Source organism: Diaporthe citri (genome assembly GCF_014595645.1).
Source record: "Diaporthe citri strain NFHF-8-4 chromosome Unknown scaffold_9, whole genome shotgun sequence".
Taxonomy (NCBI): domain Eukaryota; kingdom Fungi; phylum Ascomycota; class Sordariomycetes; order Diaporthales; family Diaporthaceae; genus Diaporthe; species Diaporthe citri.
Window position 1 is genome coordinate 1,038,727 of NW_025064854.1, and position 12,164 is coordinate 1,050,890.

The 12,164-nt window shown below is 32.0% G+C and overlaps 3 protein-coding genes across 3 annotated transcripts; 2 read left to right on the forward strand and 1 right to left on the reverse strand.

Moving 5' to 3' along the window:
* Window positions 1-7,174: 7,174 nt before the first annotated feature.
* INS49_015421 (uncharacterized protein) lies at window positions 7,175-8,967 on the forward strand (the record flags this gene model as incomplete). The annotated part of the gene is made up of 4 exons (XM_043176102.1): window positions 7,175-7,222; window positions 7,279-7,428; window positions 7,512-8,645; window positions 8,704-8,967. The coding sequence occupies 4 exons, from the start codon at window positions 7,175-7,177 to the stop codon at window positions 8,965-8,967; spliced, it is 1,596 nt and encodes a 531-aa protein (XP_043019557.1).
* A 246-nt stretch (window positions 8,968-9,213) lies between these two features.
* On the reverse strand, window positions 9,214-10,242 carry INS49_015422 (uncharacterized protein; the record flags this gene model as incomplete). The annotated part of the gene is made up of 1 exon (XM_043176103.1): window positions 9,214-10,242. The coding sequence occupies one exon, from the start codon at window positions 10,240-10,242 to the stop codon at window positions 9,214-9,216; it is 1,029 nt and encodes a 342-aa protein (XP_043019558.1).
* A 927-nt stretch (window positions 10,243-11,169) lies between these two features.
* On the forward strand, window positions 11,170-11,970 carry INS49_015423 (uncharacterized protein; the record flags this gene model as incomplete). Its single annotated transcript, XM_043176104.1, has 2 exons — window positions 11,170-11,632; window positions 11,732-11,970. 2 exons carry the CDS (start codon window positions 11,170-11,172, stop codon window positions 11,968-11,970), a joined length of 702 nt encoding a protein of 233 aa, XP_043019559.1.
* Between the last annotated feature and the right edge of the window lie 194 nt (window positions 11,971-12,164).

Genomic DNA, 12,164 nt, shown 5'->3' on the forward strand with positions numbered 1-12,164 from the left:
CTTTATTTAAAAATTCCTTTTTAAATAAAGGCTTTTAATAAAAATAATAATAAATAAAAAATAAGAAAATATAAATTAATTTACTTAATATATTTTAATAATTAAAGTTAAAAAAATTATAATCTTAATATATAATTTTTATATTAATAATATTATTAAATATAAGTACTTTATTATTATAATTATTATTAAAAAAATACTTAATAAAGGGATTAAAAGCTAAATATAAATCTTATTTTATATTTTCTTTATTAATTAAACTTTACTTAAAAGATTTTATAAAAAAAATTCTTTTTATCTTTTTTATAGCTTTAAATTAATTATTTTAATTAAAATTATTATTTTTATATAATATATTTAAACTTAAACTTTAAATATATTTACTTAAAATATTTTTAATTTATAACTTTAATTACTTTTTAATTTTTTATAAAATATAAGCGCAATAATTAAATTAATCTTAAATTATAAAAAGAAAGCTATATAGTAAAATATATATTATAGTTTTTCTTAACTTATTTCCTTAAAAAAGGATAACTTAATTTTACTTATTAATAAGTAAAGGAAAGTTAATTATTCCTTATTTTAAAAATTAATTTATTATTAATTTAATTTTTTTATTATTTATAATATTTATTATAATAATATTTATAAACTTTAAATATTTAATAATATTTACCTTTTAAATATATTTTTATTAAAATAATTAAAAAGATTTATTAATTATTTTAAAATATAGGAATTTAAACTTTATTTGCTTTAAGAAATTAATTTTATAGCTATTATAAATAATAACCCCTTTTTAAATATTTTAATAAAATTTAAACTTATTTAACCTTATCTTAAATAACCTTAATTTTAATTATTATTAAGATTAATTAAATATATCTTTATTTATTATTTAAGTATATTAATTATTTATAAATTTAAATTTATTAAATTCTTTAAACTTTAATATTTAAAATATTAAACTTATAATATATTTATATATAAAATAAAGAAACTTAAGAAATAAGCCTTTATAATTTATTAATATTTCTTTGCTTTAATTAAATAATCCTTAATATTTTTAATATAATTAGCTTAGCAATACTTTTAAATCTTAGCTTAAGTATTTATTTAAAGGGGGGGTTATCTTTTCTTATATATATATATATATATATTTATTATAATATAAAGTTTCTTTTTATATATATTTATTTACTTAATTAAATTTAGCCTTAAGTTTAAATATAAAATATTATATTTTTAAAAAATATATTGCAAAATTTATTATATACTTATTTATTATTTTCTTATTAAAATTAAAAACTTTCTTTTTCTTTTTAATAACTTAATTTACTTTTTTTCTTTTTTCTTTTATTTTAATTATTATTTATATCTTGCTAAAAGCTTATTTTTATAATTAATATAATAAGAATTTTATATTATAAGGTTATAATTATTAACTTTAAATAATATTAATCTTTTTATTTTAAATAATATTAAAGCTAATTATTCCTTTAAATTATATTATTTTATTAATAATAATTATAAAGCTAAGCATACTTTTAAACTTTACTTATTTAATTACTATAGCTTTTTATACTTTCTTTATATTATTATATTTATTAAAGGTATAATTAAATTTCTTAATATAATAAATATAGTTAATATAAGCATTATTATAAAAATTATATAAAAAGTAATAATTAAAAAAGGGGATTATAATAAGAATATTTTTATTTATAATTAAGAAAAAGTTGCAATTTATATGCTTTAAGCAATATTTATAAAGGGAAGTATTTTAATAATTATAAAAGGCTATAAGTAAAGCTACTTAATAATAATAATTAAAGTAATTATATATTATTATTATATACTTTTTATAAAAAGCTTTATTACTTTCTTTAATAATAATAATATTTATATAGCTTTTAATTAAATTCTTAATATTATTTAAAAATTATTCTTTTTATAGCTTATTAAGAAATTTATTAAATAATTCCTTAACTACCTTTTTAAAGGTAAGATTAGCAAGTTATTAAGCAAAATATTAATTTTATTTAATATTAATAATCTTATATATATAAATACCTTTTATAAAAGTATTATAAAGAATAATCTTAATAAATTAATCTTTATTAAAAATGCTTTTTAGCTTAAAAAAAGTATAAATACTTTTAATTAAAATTTATTTAACTTATAAGTTATAATAAATAGCTTAAAAAAAAAAAGAAAAATCCTTTTATATTAAACTTCCTAACTTTAATTAAAAAAGGTTTAATAATAAAAATATTATTATAAAAAAATATTAAAGAATAAAAGAATTATAATATTTTATTTTAATTTTAACTTAACTTAAAGGCTAATTAAAGTTAAAAGAATATTAAAAAAAAAGGAAAAAAAAGAAACTTAAAAGAGAAAAGGAAATTTATATATATAAAGTTGCTATAATAAGAAGAGGCAAGTAATGCTAATAATAAGCTACCTTATTATTAAAAAAAGTAATTTATTATTTTGCTTTTAATTAAGATTAATTTATTATTAAAAAGGAATTACTTATCTTTAATTCTTTATTTATAAAAAAGTTATTTATTTTTTTATTATAAAGAAATTTTAATTAAATAACTTATTTTAATTTATGCTTAATAAACTTATAAATTAAAAAGGGAGTACTTTATAATTAACTATTATAAGAAAAATAAAAAATTATATATTTTTTTATTTTAATTATTAATAAAATAATAAATTAATAGCTTTTAATAATAACTTATAAGCCTTCTTATTATTCTTTTTTTTTAATTAATATAATTATTTAATTTAAGGGTAATAAGTTATTAGCTTTTATTATTTTAACTTATATATATTATTATATTTATTTATTTATAATTAAGCCTTTTTCCTTTTTCTTTTTTTCTTTTTCTTTTTATTTTTATATTATTATTAATTAAAAGTTAAAGGTTAATTATTACTTAATTATTTTAATAATAATATATTTTTAATATATTAATCTTTTTTTTTATTTAATTTTTATTTAAAAATAAATAATAATTACTTATAAAAGCTACTTTAAGTTATAATTAAATATTAATTATATTTTTTTCTTATTTTTAACTCTTTTTATTTTAATTACTTATATAATAATTTCTAAGGATATAAGGCTCTTTTTATTATTATATTTCCTTTTTTTATTACTTAACTTTTATTATTTACTCTTTACTTTATTATTTATTTTCTTTATTTTCTTTTTTTATAATTAAAAGCTAAGATATTTTTTAATTAAAAAGATAAAGTAAAAAAGCAATTTTAATTATTTTTATATTATAAAATACCTTAAAATTTTAATGCTTTAATTTTAATAATTAAGCTTATTAATTTAAGAAAGAATAATTTAATGCTAATAATTATAAAACTTTTTTATTTTAATAACTTTAAAAATTTATTTAATAAAGCATTATAATTTTTAAATATTATAAATATTTAAAATTAATAAAACTTTGCTTAAAAAGTAAATATTAACTTTTTTAAAAATCCTTTTAAAATAAAAATTATTATAAATAAAGTTTATTTAAATAATATTTAATAATTTTAAATCCTTAATTAATTATTATTCTTTAATATAAAATAAATAATATTTAATAATAAGCTTATAAAAATAATATAAAAATATTTCTTAAGTATTAATTTTTATCTTAAGTTAAGAAAATTAATTAAATTAATAAATTTAATAAAATAATATTAAGCCTTTCTTACTTTTAATTTCTTTAATATAAAAGAAATGCTTTATAAATATAAAAAATTAAGAATTTAATATATTATAATTTTTATAATTTAATAACTTTTTAACTTTTAAAATATTATATTTTTACTTAAAAAATTTTTATATTATAATTATATCTTATTTAAGAAATATTAATAATATAAATTAATAAAAAATTATAAATTTATTATTATACTTATTTATATATTTAATTATTAAATAATAATAATTTTTAATAAAATAAAGAATTATTACTTATTATAAAATAATCTTATATTAAGAAATAAAAAAAATAAGATAAATAAAGATATTAAAGCGCTTATTTATAAATATTTAATAACTACTTTAAAAAATAAAATATAAGATTTTAATAAAAAGTTTATATTAAAATTAAAATAAATTAATAAAATATTTTATAAATAATATATTGCTAAGTTTATTAAAAATTACTTTAAGGAAAATTAAGAAAAGAATAATTAAAAAATATAAAACTAAGCTAAAACTTCTTTAATTAAAATTATATATTATAAAATGCTTAAAGCTATTATTAGCATTATTACTTAAATATTTATTATTTAATTAAAGCTTAATAAAATTAATAAAGTTATTTAAATGCTTATATTAATTCTTTTTATTAAAATTAATAATATAAAAGTAATTAAAGTAAAAAGTAAACTTTTATTATAAAGAAATATTATTTAATAATAATTATTTAAATTATAATATATTAAGATTATTATTAATTATAAAAAAAATATAAAGAAAATAATACCTTTAATATAAATTAATTTAATAACTTAATTTTAAATATTTAATATATAATAAGGCATAAACTTTTAAATAACTTAAAATTAATTAAGCATAACTTTAATTAAATAAGCCTTTAACTTAAATATTATGCTATAAAATATTTTAAAGTTAATAAAAAATATTTACTTTAATATATATAAAAATCTTTTTTATTTACTTATTTTAATAATAAATATAAATAAAACTTAAAGTATATTAATTAATTTAAAATAATTAAAATAATAATAAAGTTTATTTAAAAATAATTTAAAAGGCTTATAAATAAGTTAATTAAATAATTAAATATAAAATATAAATATTAAAAATAAAAATATTATAAAAAGTAAAAGTAAAAATAAAAGCTTTATAAAAAGTAAAAGTAAAAATTAATAAAGCTAATATATTATACTTAATATAATAATTAAAAAAAAATAAATTTATTTTCCATTTTATAAAGATATTTAAATTTTTAATAATTATATTAATATTAATTATTAAAGTAAATTTTAATAATTAAAAAATATAATTAATAAATATATTATTAAGTAAATCTTAAAAATATTTAAAGCTTTTATAAAAAAATAAAAGTTATAATAAAATAAATAAATAAGGAATTAAAAATAATAATAATAATTAAAATTATAATAAAATAAATTTTAAAATTTAAAGGCTTAATTAAAAATAATAAAATCTTATTTTAGCAATCTTTATAATATTTATTATAAAATGCTTAAAAAGAAATATATTAATAAATATAAGGAATTATATAAAAAATAATATTATATTAAATTTTAACTAATTATAAAAAGTTAGCTTTTATGCTTATTTTAAATATTCTTTTAAAAAATTAACTTTTTTCTTTTCTTATATATTTAATACTTTAATTAAGCTTTTCTTATTTTTAAGAATTTTTAAAATATTTATCTTTTCTTTTTTTTTAATTCCCTTTTATTCCTATCTTCCCTTTTTATCACGTTAAAGCTCTTTCTTAAGTTATCCTTAATAGGGTTTAGCAAAACCTATCCCCCATTATTTAGGTGGCTTGTTTTCAATACTCACACTTAACTTACTAAAGCAATAGCTATAAGGCACTTAACTTATTATAGCCCCCTAAAGAACAAGATATTTATATTAACTAAGCAATTTAATTAACTAAGCAACGATTTAAAGGAAAACATAATTTTAAAGCATATATATACATATATATAAAAAACTGCCAATATGGAAATAATATGTATAGGCATTATATATAGCGTGCCTATGCAATAGGTGCGCTGCAAGTAATGCATAAATTTAAAAATGCAAGGTTTAAACTAATTTTATTAATAGTAGCTGCCAGCTAATACTAGCTGGCTGTTAGCTAGCAGTTATATGCTCCGCGCATAAACCACCATAGCTAGCCTATAGCTAAATAAGAAAAGGCTATAGCTTTGCTACAACCTACCCTTTATACTATAGCTAAATTAATTACACACTTTATTTATTTATTACCAACCATACAAAAGCCAAACCAACAAATAAGATAATATAACTTTTTATTAATAATAATAAAGAAAAGATTTTTCTTTTATTATTATAAGGTATAAAGGAAGTATTTATAAAGTTAAATATATATTTAAGGTAAAAAGTAATAAGATTTTAATTAATATTTAAGCATAAGGTATTTAAAAGTTATTATATTCTTAAAAATTATTAAATTTAATATAAATTATTATAATTTAATATAATAAAAAGCTTTATTAAGTAATTCTTTATATTTAAGGTTTTTTTTTAATAATTAAAACTTATTTTTAAGATTTTTAAGTAATTATAAAAAGTATGTTAATTAATTATTTATTAATATTATAATAAATATTTAAGCTTTATATTATAAATATTTTTTAAAAAGCTTTTTAAAATATATAATAAGAAAAAAACTTAATTAATTATAACTTTATAAAAAAATTAATAACTAAAAGCTTAAATTAAAATTAACTAAAAAATTATAAAAAAAGAATTTAAATTAACTTAAATATAATTTTTATTAATATTAAAGCTATTTATAAGGCTTAAATAAAAATAGGGAAGATATTAAAAGAAAGCAATACCTTTAGAAAATTAAAAACATTAATAGAAAAGGGATTATGTATTATAATGGCGGGCAATTAACGTTAAAGAGAAGACGTGTGTGGGTGCCGAGGGCGGCCGGGGGCCGGGGACGTTAGTAAAAGATTCCACGCTGCCACCGTGCCTATACCGCCAGATCCAAATTTGGAGTTTGGGGAACAAGACCCCATACCCTGGAAACTCGTGCTAATGTGTTGTACCCTTTGGACTGGATGAACTACCGAACTGCGGGGAACCAACCCCAGTCCCAGCTGTCACTGTCTATTCCCAGAACAGGAAGATGTAAATGCGCGAGCGTCGCAGCCCGCGGTTTTGCACGGCATAGTCGCTACATGGACAAGGGCTCAGCTTGCGGGGGGCCTGCACACAACCGCAGCCAAGATGACCCCGATGTTTGGATTGGGGCAGATCGCCGCAATGATCACGGAAGTCAAAAATGTGAGCGGGCATATATAATGGACCCTTGAAGCCCAGAATGTAAGCTTACGTGCGTTCTCGTGCCTTTGACCATACTACCTCTTGCCGATACGCGTAGCCATGCCTTCAGACGCCAACTTGCCAGAGACGTCCTTGTGGGCGAACAGAGTAGGTTCCAGTCTACCTTGCAGCGGGGGCTGGCCGTGGTTGACTGGATTCGTTAGAAATGTCTCTTGATATGTGCCACCGTGGCCATTGCGAATATGCAGTATGGGCTAGATTCTGCGGTGATAGGAAGCCTGCAGGCTATGCCTGGCTTTTTGGTTGTGTTCGGATATCCAGATCCTGAAGCACCTGGTGGTTATTCCATTGGCGTAAGTGCTGCTCTGCGGCTTCCTCATGACCAACGGAATCCCGACAGCATTACTGCGAGGAGACTAACCCGTTAACATACCAGGGCACCTTTCAACAACTGATCAGCTCCCTACTGACGCTCGGCGCGTTCCTCAGCTCCCTCACCGCAGGCAGCTTCGCCCACTACTTCGGGCGCAAGACGGCCCTCTGGCTCGCCTGCCTGCTGACGGCCGTCGGCTGCGCCATCCAGATCAACACCACCGACAAGGCCGTCGTCTACGTCGGGCGGCTCATCCTCGGCATCGGCAACGGCTTCCTGGTCACCTTCTCCAACATATACACGGCTGAGGCCAGCCCGGCGCACCTGCGGGCGGTCATGGTGGCGCTGTTCTCGGAGTGGGTCAACATCGGGAGCATCGTCGGCGCGGTGGTCACCAACGCGACGCAGTCGCGCCTCGACAAGGCGAGCTACCAGATCCCCATCGGGATCCTGTTCGTCGTCCCCGTCGTGCTGGCCGCGGGGCTCTTGTTCGTGCCCGAGTCCCCGCGCTACCTGGTCAACAGGGGCAAGATGGACAAGGCAAGGCGCGCGCTCGAGTCGCTCAGGGGCGGGTCGCTGCGGCCCGAGGAGCTCGAGCTCGAGTGGGTCGAGATGGTCAAGGGCATCGAGGAGGAGAAGAAGCTCGCGAGCACCATAGGGCCCCTGGACCAGTACCGCGGCACAGACCTCCGCCGCACCCTGTTGTGCTACGGGGTCATCATGAGCCAGGTCGGGAGTGGCTCGTGGTTCGTCATCAGCTACAGTACCTACTTCCTCATCGTCGCCGGTCTTACTGTCCAGGAGGCCTTCAAGTATTCCATCCTGAACACCTGCCTTGGTCTGGTCGGTGTCAACTTCGGGATTTACCTCATGCGCCATGTGGTAGGACGTCGGACCATCCTCACCATGGGTGCCGCAATACAAGGATTGTGCATGCTTGGGATGGCAATTGGGGCAGGCAGCGTCAACCCAGTGGGCAGTGAGGCGGGCAGAAATTGCCTGATCGCTTTCTCTGCTCTGTACCTGTTCTCCTACAACGCTTTTGTTGGGGACGCGAGCTATCCGGTGAGTACGGAATTGGTCAGCACGAGACTAAGAAGTTGGTCGGTGGGTTCGGCCATTAGTCTTGGATACTTCTTCGCGTGGTTGACAGGGTTCTGCTCACCTTACTTCATCAACCCGGAGAACCTGAACTGGGTAAGCATTCATCCTCTACACTGTCGTTTTTTCATAACGCGGCTAATCCTGCAACCAGGGCGCCAAGTATGGTTACCTATGGGCCGGATCGAACTTTGCTTGCATGATCTTCTTCTTCCTTTTCATGCCCGAGTTGAAAGGGCGAACGCTTGAAGAGATTGATGAACTATTTGCGGAAAAGGTGCCGGCGTGGAAGTTCAAGAGCTACAAGACAACGATTCAGGAGAAGGCGATGGCTGAGGTCAGGATGCAGGAGGGCTCAGAAGCCAAAGGTCCGGTATCTGAGGTCGTCGAGGACGAGAAGATGGGCCCCGGCAGCTGAGTTCTCTGCTCATCGTCAATAGACAGGAGCATCAGCACGAGGGGTCCAGCTGAATGTGTCTATAGGCAGATGCTTAGATGGTCACCACGATGCGCACTGTGTGCTCAACCCTATCTTCAATATCACTGGGGTTCATAGCATTCCGATTGACCTAACTAGAAGCTCGGATAACTATCTTGAAATAGAGAGAGAGAGAGAGAGAGAGAGAGAGAGTACAGTCCTCGGCTATTCAATCCGTGAACAACTTTACAACGGCTTCGTCGTAACATACAACGAGTTGGAGAAGGCCTCGGGATATCTTCCACCCTTGACCTCGGCGTTCTCTATAGCCGCCCGGATCTTCTGCTCCTCCTCCTTCGAGATCTTAACCTTCAACGCGCCGATGTTGTCGTCAAAGTTCGGGATCCGTGTCGTTCCGGGGATGGGGATGATGTCGTCCCCCTGCGCCATCAGCCAAGCCAGCACGAGCTGCGATGGCGTGCAACCCTTGCTGTCGGCAACTGCCTTGATGCTGTCGACGAGCTCGAGGTTCTTGTGGAAGTTGTCCTTGGAGAAACGCGGGGCGAACGAGCGGAAATCTCCCTCCTCAAAATCATCCGGAGAGCGGATGCTGCCCGTAAGGAAACCTCGGCCGAGCGGTGAGTACGCAACCGTGGCGACGCCCAGCTCACGGCATGCGCGGAGCAGGTCGATCTCGGGGGACTCGATCTCGAGCGAGAAGGGCGAGTACTCAACCTGCACCGCGTCGATGTGCGCGACCTTGCAGGCGCGGCGCAGGCTCTCGGCGCTGCACTCGCTCAGGCCGAGGTAGCGCACCTTGCCGGCGTCCTGCAGCTTCTTCATCGCGGCCACCGTCGTCTCGATGGGCTGGTTGGCGTCCAGGCGGTGGCAGTAGTACAGGTCGACGTACGGCAGGCCGAGGCGCTTGAGCGACTTGTCGATGGCCTGCTGGATGTACTCTGGCTCGTTGCGCACGCTGCGCTCGCCCGTCTTGGGGTCGACGTAGTTGGCGAACTTGGTGGCCAAAAAGATGTTCTCGCGCTTGCCTGGGTTGCGCTTGAACCAGCGCCCCAGGAGGTCCTCGCTGTCCTGGTACATGTCGGCCGTGTCCCAGTTCAGGCAGCCTGATTCGTAGACGTGGTCCAGCACCGCATAGCGCTCCTCATCCGGCTTGGGCTTGCCGTAGAAGGCTGATAGGCCCATTGTACCATACCCGAGGGCGGTGACTTCAGGGCCATTCTTGCCCAGCTTGCGGGTTGGGAGTTTGGGGGCCATTGTGCAATCTGAGGAATTTGAATATCTGGTGGTGAAGTTCGCAATGTTGAAGTGTGCTAAGTATTGATGGACAGCTTACGTGAGTTGACGAGGTAGGGGCAGAGGTGATTGTTTTCACTTTGGAACACAGATGCGCTTCACCATCCACGGCTTATATAGATCACATCTTGATTTCGCCACCATTTACTATCAGACAGGCTAGTGGTTGATCTACCGATGTGGAGCTGGAATGGCCGGGTGCGGTTGTGCCATGTTTGTGGAGCTTGCTGCAACAGCTCGACCATGCCGGAGTTAAGGGCGTAAAAGCCTAAACCGTGTCCAGTGCTCCATGGAGATCGAAGCGCGGATCGGCGCCGAAAACACCATTACAAATTCGGACGGAGATAAGACACCAGCCTGCGCCTGCATTTCAATCCACCCCTGAACAAACGACGCTCTTCGCCGGACCAGCGGTATGATCTGTCGCATTTCATTCCCGTCGGTGTAACCCGCGATGGCTTCAACATTGAATCTGACTGAAGTCGTCTGTTGGCCTAAGGAATACTCATCGACCTGTTCATCAGGCACCCCGGAGATTGCTATGTAGGCCAACCTTAGTAGCTGGTCATTGTGGAGGCTCGCGTTCTGCGCTGCGAGTATAAGCATAGAAATCCTTAGACTCTTAATTATGACTGACTTCTCTATTAGATTTTGCTGTTGCAATGGGGACTCATTTTTTGGACTTTCTATCCCTTAGCCTAATGACTCACTTCCAATGCGCGGGAGTGCATCACAAGCTGGACCCCAAGTACTAACTATGACTCTTCGGGGCTTTTCCCTCACTCAAAAAAGCATCATGATGTGATAAATCCGCAAACGAAAGTAGACAGGTGTTTTCAATCGTACGAAAATACATCGTTCAGCAAAATATCGTGTATTCATCGCACAATGCCCCCGTCCGCCACCACCATCCTCCGCCGCGCCACGAGGGCGGACCTCCCCCGGATGGCCCGCGTCCTCGTAGACGCATTCGCCCCGGGGCCCTGGGGCAGGACTCTCTTCCCACCACACCTGAAAGTCAAGCCCGGCGACGGCGACGAGCTCGACTGGCGCCTGTACATGATATCCTCCGGCTTCGACAGCCCGGGGCGGGAGACCGTCGTGGCCTGCGAGGTGGAGGCGCAGAGGGAGGAGGAGATCGTCGGCTGGGCGCAGTGGATCGACCTGGCCGCCAGCCGGGAGGGTGGCGGGCCGAGCCCCGAGGAGATGAAGGCGAAGATGGAGAGGGACCTGGGCGCCAATCCGGCTGGGCTGGACGGCGAGGCTTTTGACAGGCTGCGCAGTGGTGGCCAGCAGCTCGAGAAGAGTTTTGAGGAGGTCCTCGGGACTGAGCGGTCCAGGGCGTCGTGGCGTGAGTCCCAAGTTGAGGCTTTCCCCCCTTTTTGAAAAAATATGACCAGAACACACATTGTCTTGGGAAGACATCGGCTGATTTGCTCAACACGAACAGATCTGAACTACCTGGTCGTCCACCCCAAACACCACCGGCAAGGCATCGGCCGGCTTCTAGCCAAGGAGGGCCTTGACCGAGCGGCCAGCCAAGGAAGAGACGTGTGCCTGCGGTCCACGCCCCAGGGCCGCCCATTGTACCTGGCTTTGGGCTTCGAGCAGATCCGCGAGCAGGAAGTCTTTGCGGAGAGCCAGTATGCCATGGTATGGAAAGCCTCCGACGACGCGCCAACTCCTTGATCCGGACGTTGCTGGTTTTCCTGATTCTGGATCACGGATAGAATATCAAAATCGTGCATTTGTTGTTTCAGAAAGTCCCACGATGTACTAGATTGGGGCTTGCACTGTTGTTTGGTCCCTTGGTATTTACCACATTTCTGCTAGCTTTTCTAGCTGGCGAGCACATGGCTTGCCTATTTCTGCAGGGTATCCAT